Here is an 18,904-nt window from a genome sequence, read left to right as displayed (position 1 = left end):
TTAAAGAAATTAGGATAGTTATTTTAGCGAAACGTTATTATACTTTTAAGGACTGCGCCAGGATATATTAAAACACATAGTATAAGCCTTGCACGACTTTTGTCTGAGGAAATTTGGAACTGTAAGCTATTTGGTGTTTGATTAGTTGTACAGAGTAGATAGTATAGAGCAGGTTCTGTTCAACAAACAAAAGAGTGGTAAAATGAAGTGGAAACTTAGCAAACATATCTGGGTATTCCTCGTCTTGGTTTTTACAAATTTCACTTTCTACGTCAATGGAACAAGTAGGTTAATTATTTTACGAAGGTATTTCGCTTTACCATTTTACGAAAAATTTGCTTCCACACAAGAAAGTCATAAGAATTTAGTTAAAACACAGTCAATTGATAGGAGGATTATTAGTAAAAATATCAGCCTTACTGAAGAATCGCAAAGCTTAACATACACTGACGAGTCTCGGAATAGCAGCAAGTCGATACACTTTAGCAAAACTTGTAAACTTTCCACGCAAATTAGCTATTATTCCAATGCCTGTCAATATTAGTTTTCTGCCCAACGCTGCAATTTATACGTTTATAAAACTTTTTAAACTGTGTGTAAAATTGTAGGCTATTTTAACCCAAAAGTGACAACATGATTTTAAAAAGTTAAAAATTGTAAAAGCCTTTGATTACGCAGCTATCGGTGGGACTGTCAACTTTGGAAGCAGTGACCACAACTATGTTTCTTTTTCCGCAATCTATTCGATCTGCAACAAAAATCCACCAGATGCTCTTTGGTTTTCGGCATACGGTTCATCGAGTGAACGCGATCAATTTAATGTAGATGTGGATGTGGAAGCAGTATGGGGGTTTCATGCACAACTGGTCAGGATAGACATTAATCAAGGATGGGGACAAAAGCATGTTGTCGTTAACTGGAATGCAAGGTTTGGTAAGTGCGATGGCATGCCTAGGCAACCGATTGTGTCGAATAATTTTAAATTCGGTTTGAATAATTTTATAATTTTAGTGTCGAATAATTTTAAAGATGTTTGCATGTTACTGAAGAACTGGGTGCTGACTGTATCAGACACAAAGGTTTAGATCTCCACGCAAAATTGCGACTGTCCAAAATAATCAAAACATGACATAAATTTTACTGTTGTGTGATGTCTTATCGGATATGTTTGAGTTAAATTTTTAAAGCGCAAGCGAATTTTTGTTCTGCCAACCAGTAGTCGCTTGTGTCATACATTACGGTTTGTTGTATTTTTTGTGATAGATACCATCGAAGATCCTTGTACTCCAGGCGGTTCTTGTCAAAACTACGGCTATGGACAAAGGTGCAACTGCTTCAGTGGATACGAAGGACCAACATGTACAAGTAGGCTATGACTTAAAGCATGTTAGTTTATCTTGGTTATCCACTGCATTTTTCTCAATGAGATTCATTTGTTTGCGATAAGTCCAAACAAATTTCGACCTGTACCTTTTAAGAAATAGTTTTTACTGATTTAATTGATCCTTAAATGGTGCCAGAAAATATTTAAACTAATAAGAACAAAACTCAAATGAGCAAAATATGATTTCTATAGTTTATTTTATTTTTTATTAGTTTGCGAACATTTAAAAAAATGTTTATTCTATCGAGGACAAAGCCCCAACAAAATGAATTTTCATTATATTCTAAAACAAATATTTAATTCGTACACTCGACAGAACTTTAAAGCAAGACGGTTTGAAAACGAATAATTTGACTGCTTAAGAAATGTTGTTTCTTGTATTTAGACATTGATGATTGTAAACCGGGCCCCTGTCAAAACAGTGGTACATGTACGGACTTACTGAACGATTACAGTTGCAGATGTGTGGCTGGTTTTACAGGAAAAACGTGTTCGATAAGTATGTATATTTGTAGTTATATAAAATATGTATGTATATTGTAGTTACATAAAATATGTATCATCAGATTCATCACGGTAAAATTGATAAGGGGCAAAAATGAAATAAAATTATAATCGTTTAAAGCAGCGGTTCTTAAACGTTTTTAGTTTTTTGTTATAACGGTCCCTTCGTATTTTTTTCGAGCACTCGCGGTCCAAGCTAAATATATTTAAAAACTAAAAATACCTTGGCGAAAGAAAACTGTCGAATTACCAAATAAAAGTTAATTTATTCCTTTTGAAAGTATTCTCACAACACCATGCAGAATGAATTAAGTTTAGATTTTTTGAGATCACTTTAAAATTGCGTGGTTTCAAGGGCAATTTATTACGTCACAAACAAGACTAAAGCAATATAAATATAGTGCGCGAAAAATCGCCTCTTTTTGTTATTTGAAAATGAAGCAAAATACCACTTCTTGTCACAGAAAGCTCATTTGTCTGACTATTTTTTACTCATACACTTGCAAGATCTGATGTTACATAACGTTGTAGAAATATTTTAAACTCCCCGCGGTCCTTCTGAAATCGCGTGGCAGACCCCAAAGGGACCGCGGACCCCAGTTTGAGAAGCGCTGTTTAAAGGCACATTTCAGTTCTGATTGTGCTCTAATAACTTCTCAGTAAAGTCGTTAAAACATAAAAAGATCCGATATTTTTTGCGGTTACATAAAATCATTGCTAAACTGTCCAATAAAAATTCAGGATACAATTTTATTTGGCAACGATTAAGAGAACCTTGATTGTTTGCAGGATCGTGTAATTCTTAATTTCTTTCAGATATTAATGAGTGCGTACCACAGCCGTGTCAGAACAGTGGCACCTGTACGGATTTGATAAACGACTACAGGTGTACTTGTGAAGCAGGTTACACTGGAAAGAGTTGTCACATAGGTAAGTTGTTAACACCTCAGGAGTCCACTCGAAGACGCCACACTTTGCTTACATTGCAAATCTAAGCATAACACACTGTAAAAACTTAATAAACGTTGACTCTAAACCAGTTTATGTTTTTAGTATCGTCGGGGTAGTTTTTGATGCACGAGATATGAAACAAACATTTGGATCTCTTTTAAGAGATTTATTAACATTTTTGGGCGTATCAAAAGCTCACAAAGACCTGCTAGAAAAGACTGTGATTGCCAGAAAATGTCCATGTCATTGCTTTCTTTTCTGCAGCTTTTAAGGACGAATCTTTGTCATTTCCTATTACATAGTAACTTAGTGCTATTTTACATACAAATGTTATTCAAGTCGATAGTTACTCGACAGAGTAAGGCAGCTGCACGTCAATTCTATTTAATTGTAAGATCTTGATAAAACTTTCACAGATATTGACGAGTGCGCACCATTGCCTTGCAAAAACAATGCAACTTGCACAGATCTGATAAACGACTACAGCTGCACATGCAAACCTGGCTTTACCGATAAAAATTGCAATACAGGTAAATCTAAGATAGTAGTTGACATTTATATTTTAGAGAGAAAAATATTAGTGCATATAAAACACATTCCATCTTTTTGGACATTAGAAGATACATTTTAATTCATATTGTTTTTTAAAGTATTAGGAATTTCTTAATAATCAAGGTTATCTAAAATTTTACTTTAGACATTGATGAGTGTGGACCACAGCCGTGTCAGAACAATGCCACCTGTACAGATTTGATAAACGACTACAAATGTACTTGTGAACCAGGTTACACCGGAAAAAACTGTTCCATAAGTAAGTTTTCTGACTCATTTTGGAAACATTAATGCGGATGACTGTAAGACTATGGTTGACATAAGTTTAAAGCTTAACTGTGAAAGGTATTTCGCTATTGACGCAATAGCCACCATTGGAAGCGTGATTTTTATTGTAGCAATGATCCTTGACAGTCGGTCATGAGTTTTAATGTCATTGAAATGGCTTTTCTAGCACTTGTATTAAATTCCTTGGGACATGGTGATCTGTAGAGTATGTTTGGTGGTTTGTTGGAAGAAGTGTTTGATGCAAAGTGGAATTCTTGGCATGCAAAAACTTTTTTTTTGCATCAGATATTGATGAATGCGCACCCCAGCCGTGTGAAAACAATGCAACTTGCATAGATCTGATAAACGACTACAAATGCATCTGTCAAGCTGGATACACAGATAAAAATTGCAGTACAGGTTTGTACAAAACATATTTTTAGGTGTTCTTTTTACAGAGGCAAACGATTAAAAATAATTTCGGTCAATTACAAAAATTGTGTTTCAAAACAATAAGAATCAATTTTACCATTTATTTTCTTAAATATTGGGTATTAATTCTCTGCACTGTAGCCTATTGCCCTTGGCCAGTGTTTTGGTTAAAATATAATATGCTAAATTTTAATGCAGATATTGATGAGTGTGGACCACAGCCGTGTCAGAACAGCGTTACATGTACGGATTTGATAAACGACTACAGGTGTACTTGCGAACCAGGTTACACCGGGAAAAACTGTTCAATAAGTAAGTTGTGAAACTCAATCACAAAAAGTTCACGTATTTGAATAATAAGTTAAAAGAATATAGGAGATCAATGTTACTCGTGCCCAACGAATATAGGAGAACAGCTGTAACAGGAATTAATTGGAAACGCGAAAATAATTGATCGTTAGCATTGGAAATTAACTTGGATGGTATTTGTAATTATTTGGACCGCCAAAGAATAGGGAATTTTTCCAAAGCTTTAGGGTGATGAATATGTTGTTTTGCAAAGTTTAATTTGTGTTAAACAGATATTGATGAATGTGCACCGAATCCGCGTGAAAACAACGCAACTTGCACAGATCTTATAAATGACTACAACTGTACGTGCAAACCTGGTTTCACTGATAAAAATTGCAGTACAGGTAAAAAGGAATTTGAAAATTCATGTTGTACTATTAAATAAGCCGACACAACTGTAAAATGTTTTCTCAAAAAGGTAACGTTTTCCTATTTAATATTTTATTCACAACTAGATAGGGCATAGAGCACATGTCCTAACTATTTTTAATTGATGTTTTTCCCATTTTGAAATACTTGTTCCAATATGTTTCTACATTTTGGTAATTGTTTTGCCATTAGTTTTTTGCTTATCATGTACTGCAAAACACTGGTTTTATGTATCACAGATAAATGTTCCCGAAAGCCGTGTATGAATGGAGCAAGATGCACCGACATTGTTGATGGGCACGTTTGTACTTGTTTACCAGGTTTTACTGACGCCAGTTGTGCAACAGGTATATTAAGATTTCGAAAGTTTCAAATATTAGTTTTAATGCATTGTTTCAACTATTTGTTTTGTTTTCATTGTTTCAACTAATGTGTTTTTTTTCTGTAGTGAGACATTTCGTAGCTGTTTCTACATAATTGGCAGCTAACGTTTGCACTAAAGTTGGCCGAATTTGTAATGTGTTTAATGGTTTTAAAAATTGCCATATTGTGCTACAGATCGTACATAATGTAATGTGGTCAATTTTCGCAGTGAAAACGAGTTTTAAACAAATATGCCTTTAGATATTAATGAGTGTGCTCCAATTCCGTGTCAGAACAACGCGACCTGCATAGATTTGGTCAACGGTTACAATTGTACCTGCGTTCTGGGTTTCACTGGAAAGAATTGCGCACAAAGTAAGTTTAGCGACTGATGTTTAAAATAAAAAGAAATGCTTTTGGATATGTATGTTATCAAACCATGGAAACAAATGACATGGTTGGTTCATTATGATAGCACAAAATTACGCTATGGTGTTGATGCATATTAATTGCTAAAAAGTCATTAAAAGATGCATGTAATGTATAATGGCAAAACACCATCACATTATTATACGTTGTACCATGTAGGCTAATTAATGTAATTATTATTGCTTTAACGATAATGTTAACAATACAAAGTAATAAGTTTTTCATAGGTGAACCACACAAACTTTTAGCAACCTTTGATTAACCTCGAATAGTAAACATTTGTTACGAATTTCGGAATTGAATTAGCTTATGCTTGTATAAACCATCTGTCTATCATTTGTCATGCATGAAAAGTTATAAACAATAAAAAGTAACGAAAACAGCACCACAAAAATGTGCATGCCATAAGACAACAACCAAACAACTTTATGATTTTTACAAATCGTTTGGAAATTTTAGTTACTTATGTGTGTGGAACGAGGGTCTGCAGTCGTTTTGCGAAATGTTTTTTGACGGAGGGAAACTATTCATGTCACTGCAAAAGCGGTTACGTAGGTGACGGATACACCTGCCAACGTAAGTAAATGTTAATTTCAGTAAAAGTATCTTAATAATAAACCTACTTAGTCATGATTCTGAATAAACTAACGAGCATAAAATTAAATACCTTTAAGTAGAATAACGTGATATCGTTTCTTCGGAACACTATATACAGATCAGTTTATTATCCTTGATTATAAATATGATTTTGTTTAATTATAAGTTTTTGCACATTACTATTACCATTTCAATCTTAGCATATTGCATCCAACTTTATTAAACTTACGTCTCAAATAAATAGCATCATGACATTTTAGGTCAGGGGTTCTTAAACGTTTTTGCTCGAGCCCCACTTGACACTATTTATTTATTCTCACGCCCCCCTGAAAACGTTAGCACTGAGGATGCTTGTCTTGTTTTTTGACAACCACATACATCGTAGGTGCTACTGTCAAGTTAGTTCCAATCGTTAGAAAAAGCCACTTCAACACTGATAAGTTCCGAAAAAAGCGCGCGCACAGAGCCAAGGTGCCAGTATTCTTGTAAACTACGCATATGTCGCCCAGATATTGTTGATGCACTAAAAGTCAAGGCAATCTCTTATGCGAAATTAAGAACAAATAGAGAATGTGCAGCCGACTGTATAGTACAGGGGTCACCAAACTACGGCCCGCGATCCCATTTTTTAGGTTTGCCAAAACGTAGTGATAACTTTGTTACTGTCAAAAATTAATCTATACTCCTTACGAAAGTTTACTGTTACGACATGTAAAATTAATATTACCTACTTTCATAGGATTGCAACGCCCAGGATTGATCCAAAGCCAGTTTATTACGTACAGACAAAACCAAAAGTGTTAATTGTGCGCAAACAATTGTATTATTGTGTTACTTGTGACGTAATATACAAGCGTTCCTTGTAAGATGAGACTAACTATACAATTTAATAGATTTTAAATGGTTTTTTTGAAAGACCATATCTTGGCGCCCCTATAAAAATCGCCTCGTGGGCTAAGTGTGAGAAGAGGGCACTAGGGCATTCAAAGCCCGCAGTGGAAAAAAGTTTGGTTAGTACAACTGGACATCCATTTTAGGGCAATGAAGCGTTTACTTTAAACAATAAGTTCGAAATCAGCGCCGACATAATTCCAATGCATTCATTTACAATTGTTTGCAAGTGAAAACTTTGCAGCCAGATTGTGCTGCGCCCCCCAGTTTAAGAACCATTGCTTTAGGTGATAAAAAAGCGTTTACAAAAATGCTTCATCTTTTCCAGCTTTTTGTCGCAAAACACAGATATTCGTCCAAGCATTGAATCAATCTGTCACTTTTAACAAAACGAATGTTGGAGAAACTGCCAACTCTCAAGAAATCTGCTCAAACGGTACGAAACTGTCAGTATTGAAACCTTGTTTCCCACCCTAACTGTTTTGAACCACGCCAAGGAATATGATTTACCTAAACATGCCAAGAGGTTACAAACATGTCACATGGATTTTTTGTGACACCATTTTTTCATACACTAATTTCAGAAAAACTTGGTGCCAAGTGTCGGTATTTGTGACATCGCACATGCAACAATAAAGACGCATTACTGACTCAGTATTGGCCAAAATCACAGCAAAATAAACATTCATAGTTGTGGCAAGATAAATCTGAAAAAAAATCGTTTTTAATACATTGGTTGAGACGATTATCATTTTTGTTTCAAAATATTCATGACAAAGTTAGTTTAATTAAAACCGTATTCATAATAGATTTATTCTCTAACATACAACTAATCAGTATAGTTACTGTACTGTATATTTGTAATTTCGTATGAAACATTTATAATTTCAGGTAGACCAATGGCATCAGTTGATTGTGTGTACGGAGCCCCAGCAGGATTTGCTGCCATCAAATCGCCCAGTTGTGAAAGGACTATACTATCGACAATAAGTCAGGTTAAAAAGTTTTGTTAAAACGGAACACCATACCTTAATGCTGCCATATGAGTGTGTGTTGTACTCATTTAACGATGCTAAAATAAGTTTTTTTTTTACAACTATACCTATGAATAATCGCTATTGATTAAAAGCCCATGACATTAATGAGCTTATTTATTGTCTGCCTAATGACCGTTCAAACAAACCCATTTCACTTCAGAACATAAAGCGCGTCATTTGACGTAATAAACTATGACTAAATTTAGCCTAATTGCTTTGTCACTAATTGAACTTTGCAACTGCGAATGATTCAAGCTATTGAAGTTGTAAACGGTTAACCCAATGGATTCAATTTTATTTTTTGAACAAATGCATGACAATTTCTATTATTGTAAACTTGATTTGTTGGCCTAAAAAAAATTTTTTTTTCACATAAAATATGTTTTTAAATTATTGTGGCTTCATATAACACAAAAAATACGAATGAATGTATTTAACTTTAAGATTGAAGACACAATAACAGGCAAGGAAATTTCCTCAACTATCGCGTTTTTTAAATTGGCCACAAAAATTGTGACAGTACAGGATCACGTATTTGAAGTTATTGATGGTTTGGAAATAATTCTCCAAGTGGTATCAAGACAACAACGCCAAGTAAATTGTTTCAGATATATATTTTTTACTAATGTTTGAAACAGAAACAACAAGCTGCATTATTTTTCTGTTTAAATGTTAAAAACAAATCGTATTTTTGTAGTTTCTTGACGGTTCTTTTATCATTCTTTTTTTATTTGCTGACTGTTATAATGTGTGTTTTTATCCAAAACTCGCCAACTTTTGCGTTGTCTAAATCTTTTGCTTTTAAACCATATTTAACTTTTTGCAGATAACAACCAACGTGATGTACGATGCTATGTTAGTGGCCGAACAGTTGACAAATGCTTTGACTTCGTCCTCAAACATTAACACGTAAGAAAAGGCACCTTTAAAGTATTTTAATAAAGATGATTAAAAACAATTTTATTTCAGCATAGACACCACCAAAAACAAACGTCAAAAGCAACATTTGCTCGAAGTTTTGCAAAACTTTGCCAATTATGTTGAAATACCACAAAATATAACAAATTTTACCTTAACCACTGAACAAATCACACTCCAGGTATTACTTCAGTAACAAAGTTATGATTTGATGCACGTTTATGAAAGCTTTGTTTCGTTGCGAGTACTAACTTTAGTTTACATTGAATTTGTTTTCATTTAAAAATGATTTGCTTTAAATACAAGCACATGCAAAACTTTTGTAATAAATACTATTAATTAATAAACAAAAATTAAATTGCCCTCGATTAGAGCAAATATATTCTATATTTAAGTTTAGAAACAGAATAGAATACAAACACAACAAAATTGTGGTCATTGTGTTACCTAAACGTTATGCTTTGCAGATATTTAAACCAACAACGGCAAGAAGTGGCCGACAACTGCAAAATGTTAGTGAATCAGTTCAAATATAGATATTATTATTAATATAGATAAATATATAAGTGTGTTACTATTTTTTTAAATTAAAATCGAGCATTCTGACTCTTAAGCGTGATCATATAGTGACTAAACAACTTTAGGCACCTATGCAAACTCAAAGCATGTAACAAGAAACTGTGTTGTCTTGGTAGAAAAAATACAGCGACATCAGGTTCGCCCCGGCACCAAAATCGCAGCATGCTGCAGAACAACCCGTTCAACTTGTCGTGCCTGGAGAAGTCATTGACCAAGCATCAACTCAACTGCGCAAAGAGACTCAAATAGCATTTTTTCAATTCAACAACGACGATTTGTTTTCAAGTTTGGACCGAGTCGAAGTTGTAAGATTTGCTCTGACAATTATTTAAACAGATTCGGAAAATTGCTTTTTGTGTATATTCGTTATGTTATAATTCAGTTTAAACCTACTTTACTTCACACTGCACACTGTTATACCTGTGTTGGATTGAGATAAAGATGTCTGACTTTCTATATTTGCTGGCAAAATCAACAAAACAAATTTGTCATCACTCTTTGTTATGATGTGTAATGTTGTTAGCAATTAAATGTGTTTTTGTTGTTTTATAAGGTTTTTAATTTTTCCAGGTTGTTTCAGCGCAAATTAAAGGTTACAAACCCGCTACTTTGGGCAAAAGCATTAGCTTGGAATTCAGTCATGAAACCGAAATCCAACGAGAAGTACCTGTGGGCAATGGAGTTTTAAAGGTTTGAGAAATTAACCAGTTGCTGAATCAAATTTGAAAACATTCATGATGTAAAATAGCATTTTCAACCTAGTTATAAATCGCTTTGATCCGTGTTTACCCATAAAGGTGTTATTCTCGTAAATCATCACAAAACAATATAGACAAAAATGTAAACAGTAGGCCTATGTCCAAATAAAAGTTGAAGACCAATGTAATAAATCAAAATCATTTATAACTTAGTTTTATATTTTGGTTAGAATGTGGTGACACGTACGCAATGCAGTGTATGGGATGATCACCAACAGGTATGGGTTCCAAACGGTTGTGAATTGGTCAAGAACAGTTTCCCACCTCAGTGTAAATGCTACAAACTGGCAAACTTTGCCATGTTAGTGGTAAGTTACTAGTAAGCTAAACCTTTTTCTTCTGAACAATCACATTCAAATTTCCCCTTTCTTACACTTCCTCAAATTTTGGTGTGCACATTTAGCATTAGGTTTTAATTATTGAAACAATATCAGTATAATATCTCGATTCTTCATTAAAAAAAATACCAAAAACAAAGTTACAACTATACTATAAAATTAAGGTTTATAAACAACAATCTAAATAAGTCGGTATTTGTAGCTAATATATGTAGAAACAATTGAATGTTGATAACCCCAAAATGTTTTTCAACAGGACACCAAAATACTTCCATCGGCATTTTCAATGGGAATCACAACATACGTTGGATTGTGTTTGTCGATTATTGGGCTATCAATGACTATTTTTGTATTTCTTTCTGTACCGTAAGTTAAAAACTACTTTGCAAAAAACATGCTTTAGGCCAGTGGTCGGCAACCGCCGGTCCGCGGCTCGGCACCGGTCAGCGAGGGTTTCGTGACCGGGCCGTATAAATTTTTAGGTTAGATGTTATAAAACGTTTGGCCCATGTATCCAGAGGATGATAAACTAATTAAATCGTTTTTATTGCTGAATATTTGTACTCTTTTGAAGACCGGTACGCCATAAAATTTTAGTTTCAAAAACGGTCCGCCGTGCAATAAAAGGTTGCCGACCTCTGCTTTAGGCCACATACGCCAAGTCAGGCTTTGTTTGTGTGTATTTTTATTCCCGTAGCAACAACAGGTGGAGAGGTTCTTTCTGGCCACGTCACATTAGACTACATACAGTAGACCTGTTAACGGAAAGTATACCTGAACAGAATAAAAAAACAGCAAACAATAAAATAAAAACTTTATCTTTATTTTTCTTGCAACGCATCCTATTTTTTGTTCACAGAAAACTTCGTAATCGACAACCTACGATTTTTCTTCTCAACATTTGTATCTGCTTGATGGCAGTGTGCATTATTTTTCTGATTTCTGGTAATCAAATCGGGAACAGAATACCTTGCTACATGTTGACAGCTTTACTTCACTACTTTCTATTAGCGACGTGGTTCTGGATGACAGCAAATGCTTACACCATGTACAAAGCACTGGTCAAGGTAAGGACTTAGCTGGCATATTGTCAGAGCAAAAACACTTTAACGAAAAAAAGTAAATTGCCAAACTTACACTGATTTTTAAGTATTTAAACAAACATTATTTTTACATGGTTAATGCTAATTCTTAAGTTTTACAAAAATTTTCTCACAAAATAGTACTAAAATCAACCTTAAACATAACAAATGTCTTTTTTTGCTTGAATTAAATGAGCCACTAAAACACAGCTGCGCAACGTCGAGACGTTATAATGCGCAGAGGACACAACTGGTGGATAGATGGTAAACGCGCTGCAGCTACACCGCGAAAAAATAAAATATGCACTATGTTCCTTTCTGTAATAGTTACATACTTCTGCAGATATTTCAAATTTCAAGCAAACTGTCTGGGCGGAACGCCGCGATTATTTATCTTGTTCCTTTAACGATTGTTTTGCTGAACATGGGTGTCACCGTTTTCAACACGGACATCAAAACGTACAGGCCAGGTTAGTTTGTTATCGAAACAGATTATATAAAATCACAATCGTTAAACAAACGCATCAGGACTACGAATTTTTTTGATATGTTACTTTAGATGCGGAGATATAAAAGTTAACATTTTATTGGAATTACGAAACAGAATTGCGGTACTAAACAAAACGTACGCCAATGGTCGCTGCAGATTAATATGGAATAGCTGATTTAGACGTAATTGTTGGCCGAATGGTCCAGCGCGCCTAACCCACATACAGACAATAAACTTGGATCGGGATTCGTTCCCGGGAGTGTCCTGGATTCGAGCCCCCTAAAAGAAAAATTATGCATAATTGTAATAATCACGGATACTTAGTTAATTGTTTAAGTGTTTTGCTTTAATCTAAGTGTTTATTCCTGTTGTTTATCTGTTTGTTTTTGATGTTTACGGTGCCCCATTACCTAAGAAGTATGCACAAGTTACAAAAAAACTAATGAATATTTGCAAAAAAGGTGCAAAGCAAGCGTTGCTAAAGACGATTGATCACCAACAATTTAATAACCTACTTTTTAAAGATTGGCATATTTCCTTATTTTATTTTCCAGACGACATACTTTTCGAATCAGTGTACAAATCCCGACACATGTGTTGGCTTCGACTTTATTCTCTCTACTTTGGGTTTCTTCTGCCTGTTGGCATCATGTTTTTGATCAACATGTTTTTCTTTGTTGCTGTTCTTGCCAAAATCACGTGTTGCAAGAAAAAGGTACGTACGCAATTGATTTTTGTTTGACTCATCTGCAACAAAAAAGATTCTAACTTCTGTTAGAGTTTTTCAAAAAATCATAACTATTAACTTTTTTGCTTTTATTTTTGCTATTGAATCCCCATTTTAAATGAGGTAAAACTACAAACTTGAAACTTTGACAAAATTATCAACCCAATAATAAACAAAAAGGCAATAGAACTTTAAATGGTTATGAGCTAAATATTTAATAATCTTGGTATTTGGTGATAGAAAAAAAAAGAATTTGAATCCCTTAGATCAAGTCTACAGCAAAGGTTCGAGGTCTCGGTAGAAATTTTCAGATTGCAATATCAATGATATGTTTGATGGGTCTAACTTGGATTTTCGGATTTCTTATGTTGGTGGCTGAAGACGAAAGCCATCAAACTGCGATGGCCTGGCTCTTTACCGTGTTTAATTCCACACAGGTAACATCCAATAAGATCTACATTCATTCATGTGGATTAAGTTATATCCAATTCGTAGGAGTAATTTAAAAAAACAACAGTACAAAGTTTATGAGGCCCTTTAAGTCCGAATATACAATCATTTGTCTGCATTTTTTAATTGTAAAATCAGTTGGAAGAAATTGACAATCCTGTAAAATATAACAACAAACTGCACAAAATACGAGGATCAGATGACATATACCAAGAACCAAACATTAGGGAAAAAAAGTGCAACGTACCAATTATTTTTTTTCCAATGTAAATGATCTAAGTTAACTTTAATGTTGTGCAGGGGTTGAGCATCTTTATATTCAACTGTGTCCTAAACAAGGGAGTTCGCGATGCTGGTCGTGACTGGTTTAGCACAAAGACCAGGAAAACACAAGTATCTACAACGGGCACAACAACTAACACTAGAACAACCAATCATTATATTTCTTCTAAGATCTAAGGGATGTGCAACAATACGAGACAATTATGTATTGGTTTTATTATTTCCAGTATTTTAATTAATTTTGTATTTTTTAAATCCTGTGCATTGAGTTTTTCTCTGTAATAATGTGTCTAAATTAGTGTTTTTCCTGATTGTTTTTTTTTTCAAAGTAGTACATAACGAATTATTTTTGACACATTAAATTTGTATTTAGCAGGCTTTAAATTTATGTGATTGATGCAATAGTAATTAAGGCGATTAATCTAATTGTTATGGGCAACTAAAACACGCTTATTACTGTCATTCTGTCGTTTTGTTGGCAAAAAAGGAAGTAGAGAACAACAATTCGCTGGTGTAACGAGCAATGTCACTTAAATTTTTCATTTAAGCTTTGTACTTGGACAGCAAGTTGCACTTCTGCAAAATCAGAGAGTCTTATTCTGTTAAAGTTTGGCCACCAATTGATGATGTTCGGTGATTTGCATTGGTAATTTTGCTTGTAAAAGTGATCAAAAATTAAAGTCGTTTAAAAGTTGCAGCAACCGTGTTTATCACGTTTGCATTTAAACAAACTTTTGGCAAAGGGTCTTATTATCTTTTTGGCAGCTTTTTCAAAACAGATTCTGCACCTTTATGTGCTTGCTAATTAGGGATACTGATTGTCGCTAATTTCTTTTAGGATACTGATTGTCTTTGTTTCTTTCTTCCATTTAAATATTGGGCAACATACGCTATGTAATATATGTTTCTATGGCAAAAAAACATGCTCCAACAGTTTAATGCTTCACCATCCGGACAATCTTTCATAAAGTTTAGGTTTAAAGCAGATATATAGTGTTTTGACGTTTGTTTCGTTCGCCAACCCTGTTGATTTAACTATCTCGTAGAATCAAACCGAAAGCTCCACGTGTCAACAACAAATATTTGTTGTGGTGAATATGTGGGCTCCATCACAGTCTTATATTATTTACTTGAAGGGCATTAAAAGCCGTAAAGTGGGTCACCGTGTTTAATTCTTACACTAAAATAGCTGAAAAATTGCTGTATTGTAGTTTGTTTTAGCATTCTACAGCGTAACTTTTTTAATTCAAGATAAGGATATGTGTGCTTTTAAACAATTCCATTGCTATAAGAATCGTGATTAATATATGTTACGTATTACAAACATGCTAAATTGACATAACTGCAACAATTTGAAACAGGTTTTTAACTGCATATTGCAAAATGTTCAACATAGACTGGAAACACAATGATAAAAAATGGGATTGATCGCCAGATGTTGACCCAGAGAGCCGCGGTTGTAGGTCCTAAAAATATGCAATAAAAATGTATGATGTTTCACGCTAAGCAGAGATTCAGGCAAATATTATCTGCAGACCTTTACAAGGGAATATCAGTTGGTTTTGTTGAGTTTAACGCATAAGAACCTGTTTAGCAGCATTTGTTATAAAGTAGTTTGTGAATTAAACAAAGAATGAAGATATTACTTTTGCTATTTGTGACAAATGCAGCGAGCGGTAAGTATAAGCTGAGCGTTGTGATAAATAACAGAATACCAATTTCCCCATATTCGTTGTGCTTCAGAAACGATCTTTAGAAGCAACACAATTATATGCGAAGGCAACACTGCCATAATAACTTGCCCAACAAACCAAGCAATTGATATCATTGACGCAAATTACGGGCGAACCGATAACAAGTAAGTAAATGTAAAAACAGCCCCGAGCAAGGTATAAATTAAGTTTATTGATTGATTTATTTTTAAAATGAAAACAAATAGTGGATTTACCTATCGTAGTGCGCTGGTTAAGTGATTAAAATAGATTAAATCTACAACTGTGTTAAAATTTCATTATTATTAACACAGTGCGAGAAACCGTTTATTTGAAATTTCCTTTAAATTGCGAAACAAAAGTAAATAGGTCAATACAATTTTGTAGAACCTGTCCAGGAGATATGAAAGTCACATATTGCGTTAACAAAACATCAACAATAGAAATCTGCAATTTTTGTGAAGCTCAGCAAGAGTGTGAACTGTATGCGTCCAATGGAGTTTTCGAGGATCCATGTGTAGGAACGTTTAAGTACATTAACGTTACTTACGCATGCACAGGTAAAAATGTAAGAGGAGGAAGTATTGAAAAGCTAAACCTTGTTCTCTGATTTTTAACATGGCCAACCGCAAATATATATAAAAAAGATAGATATATTAATACTGGGATGATGAAAGCGTCGTTGCAGACCAACGATCATGGCATTCTAACCTGATACGGTCGAAGCTGACATGTACAGCATACAAGACGGCAACGGTGCTTTTAGTAGAGCGCCTGTGCCTTGACATATGGGAATGCTTTAGGAAACCGGCTGATTCGGTATAACGCCTTAAACAGGCCTGGTTTCCAAATATATAAAAGTTTAAGATGAAAAGTTTACTCACTGTATCTGCGGTGTCATCCGTGGGGGGTTAACGTAAATCAAATATAAAGATCTATGAACGAACTGCTTAACGACAAACAATATAATTCATATATTATGTTTTATAAAAGGTTAAGGGGTGAAAATATGCTGAATATACTGAATCGGAAAATTTACAGCAAGGCACATTAAAAAAACCTACGATCAATACAGTGATATTTTGATGTTTGCACGTTTAAACAGAGGTTCTCGACCTTAGGTTTGCAGAACGATTAATTGAAATGTCTGCATTTAAATTTTAAGATGTTGCTGTTTTCTAATATCTGAAACTATCCTTGGTGCCATTTAAAACTTAGTCAATGCATTTCTACTTAATTGGTTTTAGCTTACTGTGGGTTTTAAGTTGATTGGCGTATACTTCGTACTTAATAGAAAAACGTTGAGAACCCTTGCAATAAAGTGTTTGTTCTCTAGATATCAAAAATGTAAATAATTGCACCAATCCAATGATAACCACCACCAGCACAAATCCCCAAACAACGACTGAAGCCCTAAGTACAAGAGAAACTACCGAACTTTCAACTTTACATACTACTGAAAGTAATATCACCACCATGGATATTTCATCATTAGCTTCAATAGCTGTATCGTCGCATGAAACAAGTTTTACGACAACTGCAACGTATGCAATATCAAATGGTAGCGGATCGCCTTCGAACTTAGTAAGTGTACAGCCAGGTTATTTTAAGTAACCAAGAAAAACATTTATTCACAACTGGGATCAGCTCTAAAGCGTTTATGTTAGATTTTTCTGACCCACCCCTTGCCTTGCTAATGAAAATGCTTGAAGAATCGGCTTAATTCGGTACAATGCCTTTAAAATGGTGTACAGTAATTGATGATCGTGTAAAACCTGTAAGGGAAACAGCTGCAGGAACTTTGAAATTAATCTTGATTTGCATTGATCTCGTGATAATAATGAAAAAGTTTCACGTCTAAAAATAAATTGCCAAAACTTCCAAAAGCAAAAATATGGAAGCGTTTTGCAATGATTGTTATTTTCAACTTGAAATAAATTTGAATAAAATGTATTGTTTTGTTGCAAACTGTGTGACAAATCACACCTGCATATACACAGTTTGCAAAGAGGGAAAGTTTGAAAGTACATATGAGGTGATTAACCATTGTGCTTTTTAAACTGTTGTCTTTACACTTTTATAGGAACTTATGTCCGAATTTGAAAAATTGACTCTTTGGCCTCTATAAAATTGCCCATGTATTTACTTACCATCAATTTTTGTTAGATTGTGTACATTGGAATCAGTGTGGGGGTATTTGTTTTTCTCCTTGGTGTGACATTTTCCGTTGTTTACGCCATCAAAAGGAAACGAAGATTATTTATTTGTGAAGCAAATTCGAAATCAAATATAAAAAGAAACGAAAGCAATTTGAGTTTACCAACAAATCATGGCGACACAAATCATCAAAGTAAAACCTTCTCTTCAAACAAAGAGATAGTGTTGAATCCAATTTATAATATGGACCCTGTTGTTGGCAAGGAAGAAGTACCCAATCCAATCTACAATTTGGACGTACCGTTTAAAAGGAGTGAAAAGGAGGAAGTATTGAATCCAATTTACAATATGGACAATTAAACTATGGTTACAAAATGAGGAAATGGTTGTAGAATCCAATCAATCAATTACTTTAGCTAGATTTAGCATGTTGTTTTGGTTTGATTTTAACAGGCACATACTTTAATTGTATCTTTATTGTTGATTTTAATTGTGTTTTGCTGTCTATATTTGTTTGTGGAATTATGTTTTAATACAGCTGAATGGTGTAGTACAGACAAAGGGGCAAACTTTGCATAGGTCACATACGTCTAAACCAGTGGTTCTCAAAGTATGGGTCGCGACCCAAACATGGGTCGCGCAGGGTAAAAAAATGGGTCGCGCTATGGTGATTCAATTCTGCCTAAATGAACTTTTTTCATTTCATTTTTCAAGTATTTCCAATTCCTAGTCATGACTGAATTATTGTATCATCGGCATTTTATGTGGCTTTATCTTCGTAACCTTGGAGTATTGCATCATAGGTAAGTGGTTTTCTGAGAGTTTAGATGGCACCCAGCTACAGTACTACCATAGCGAAATACAGCCTCACTCGACCACGTTGTTCGGCAAAATGAACCAATCATTACAACATACAGACAACGGCCTTCCAATATTCTGTTACGCACACGGCGATTGTAACGCGTTAGCACGGGGAATGATAGGAGGTTAATCATGCGAAACTGAACTTGAGATGTAACAGTTAGCATTCAAGGACATGTAGGTATTCGTAAGTTACAAGAAATAAAAAATACATATTTTGATGTTTGAGGCTTGGGTCGCAACATGTTCATAAAGCTCAGATTTGGGTCGCACCCAAAAAAGTTTGAGAACCACTGGTCTAAACAATAGGCTGTATTGTGCTAATAAATGCCGACATCACAAAATATTTTGAGTCGCCACCCACATATATACTTATGTTTCGCAATTTTATAGCGTGTTTGGAAGGCGGCAAGAAATCTCCCG

The 18,904-nt window shown here is 34.4% G+C and overlaps 2 protein-coding genes across 3 annotated transcripts; both read left to right on the top strand.

Moving 5' to 3' along the window:
- The first annotated feature begins 202 nt into the window (after window positions 1-202).
- On the top strand, window positions 203-4,826 carry LOC145229625 (uncharacterized). The gene is made up of 10 exons (XM_080094967.1): window positions 203-284; window positions 679-933; window positions 1,264-1,365; window positions 1,770-1,883; window positions 2,705-2,818; window positions 3,256-3,369; window positions 3,537-3,650; window positions 3,965-4,078; window positions 4,289-4,402; window positions 4,672-4,826. The coding sequence occupies exons 1-10, from the start codon at window positions 203-205 to the stop codon at window positions 4,824-4,826; spliced, it is 1,278 nt and encodes a 425-aa protein (XP_079951093.1).
- On the top strand, window positions 4,705-13,944 carry LOC145227665 (uncharacterized). Of its 2 annotated transcripts, none has more exons than XM_080092552.1 (19): window positions 4,705-4,785; window positions 5,050-5,157; window positions 5,435-5,548; window positions 6,062-6,178; window positions 7,419-7,526; window positions 7,982-8,085; window positions 8,572-8,721; window positions 8,954-9,036; window positions 9,097-9,226; window positions 9,513-9,557; window positions 9,741-9,929; window positions 10,195-10,314; window positions 10,553-10,690; window positions 10,977-11,086; window positions 11,580-11,787; window positions 12,146-12,272; window positions 12,847-13,007; window positions 13,286-13,456; window positions 13,770-13,944. In XM_080092552.1, exons 2-19 carry the CDS (start codon window positions 5,073-5,075, stop codon window positions 13,926-13,928), a joined length of 2,319 nt encoding a protein of 772 aa, XP_079948678.1. In that variant the 5' UTR covers window positions 4,705-4,785; window positions 5,050-5,072; the 3' UTR covers window positions 13,929-13,944. The 2 variants fall into 2 exon arrangements, with proteins under 2 accessions (XP_079948678.1, XP_079948677.1); XM_080092551.1 differs by lacking the exon at window positions 4,705-4,785 and adding an exon at window positions 4,843-4,859.
- Window positions 13,945-18,904: the final 4,960 nt, after the last annotated feature.

The sequence above is a fragment of the Phallusia mammillata genome, chromosome 5 (assembly GCF_965637545.1).
Source record: "Phallusia mammillata chromosome 5, kaPhaMamm4.hap1.1, whole genome shotgun sequence".
Taxonomy (NCBI): domain Eukaryota; kingdom Metazoa; phylum Chordata; class Ascidiacea; order Phlebobranchia; family Ascidiidae; genus Phallusia; species Phallusia mammillata.
The sequence above is the reverse complement of the archived record's forward strand: the minus strand, read 5'-3'. Positions and strand labels throughout refer to the sequence as shown.

Excerpts from the sequence above, each read along its gene's own strand:
- LOC145229625 (XM_080094967.1), top strand. The coding sequence starts at position 203 with ATGAAGTGGAAACTTAGCAAACATATCTGGGTATTCCTCGTCTTGGTT. Across the intron at positions 934-1,263 it reads TAACTGGAATGCAAGGTTTG|ATACCATCGAAGATCCTTGT; the intron begins GTAAGTGCGATG and ends TTTTTGTGATAG. Across the intron at positions 4,403-4,671 it reads CGGGAAAAACTGTTCAATAA|ATATTGATGAATGTGCACCG; the intron begins GTAAGTTGTGAA and ends TGTGTTAAACAG.
- LOC145227665 (XM_080092551.1), top strand. Across the intron at positions 11,087-11,579 it reads TTTGTATTTCTTTCTGTACC|AAAACTTCGTAATCGACAAC; the intron begins GTAAGTTAAAAA and ends TTTTGTTCACAG. Across the intron at positions 12,273-12,846 it reads CATCAAAACGTACAGGCCAG|ACGACATACTTTTCGAATCA; the intron begins GTTAGTTTGTTA and ends TTTATTTTCCAG.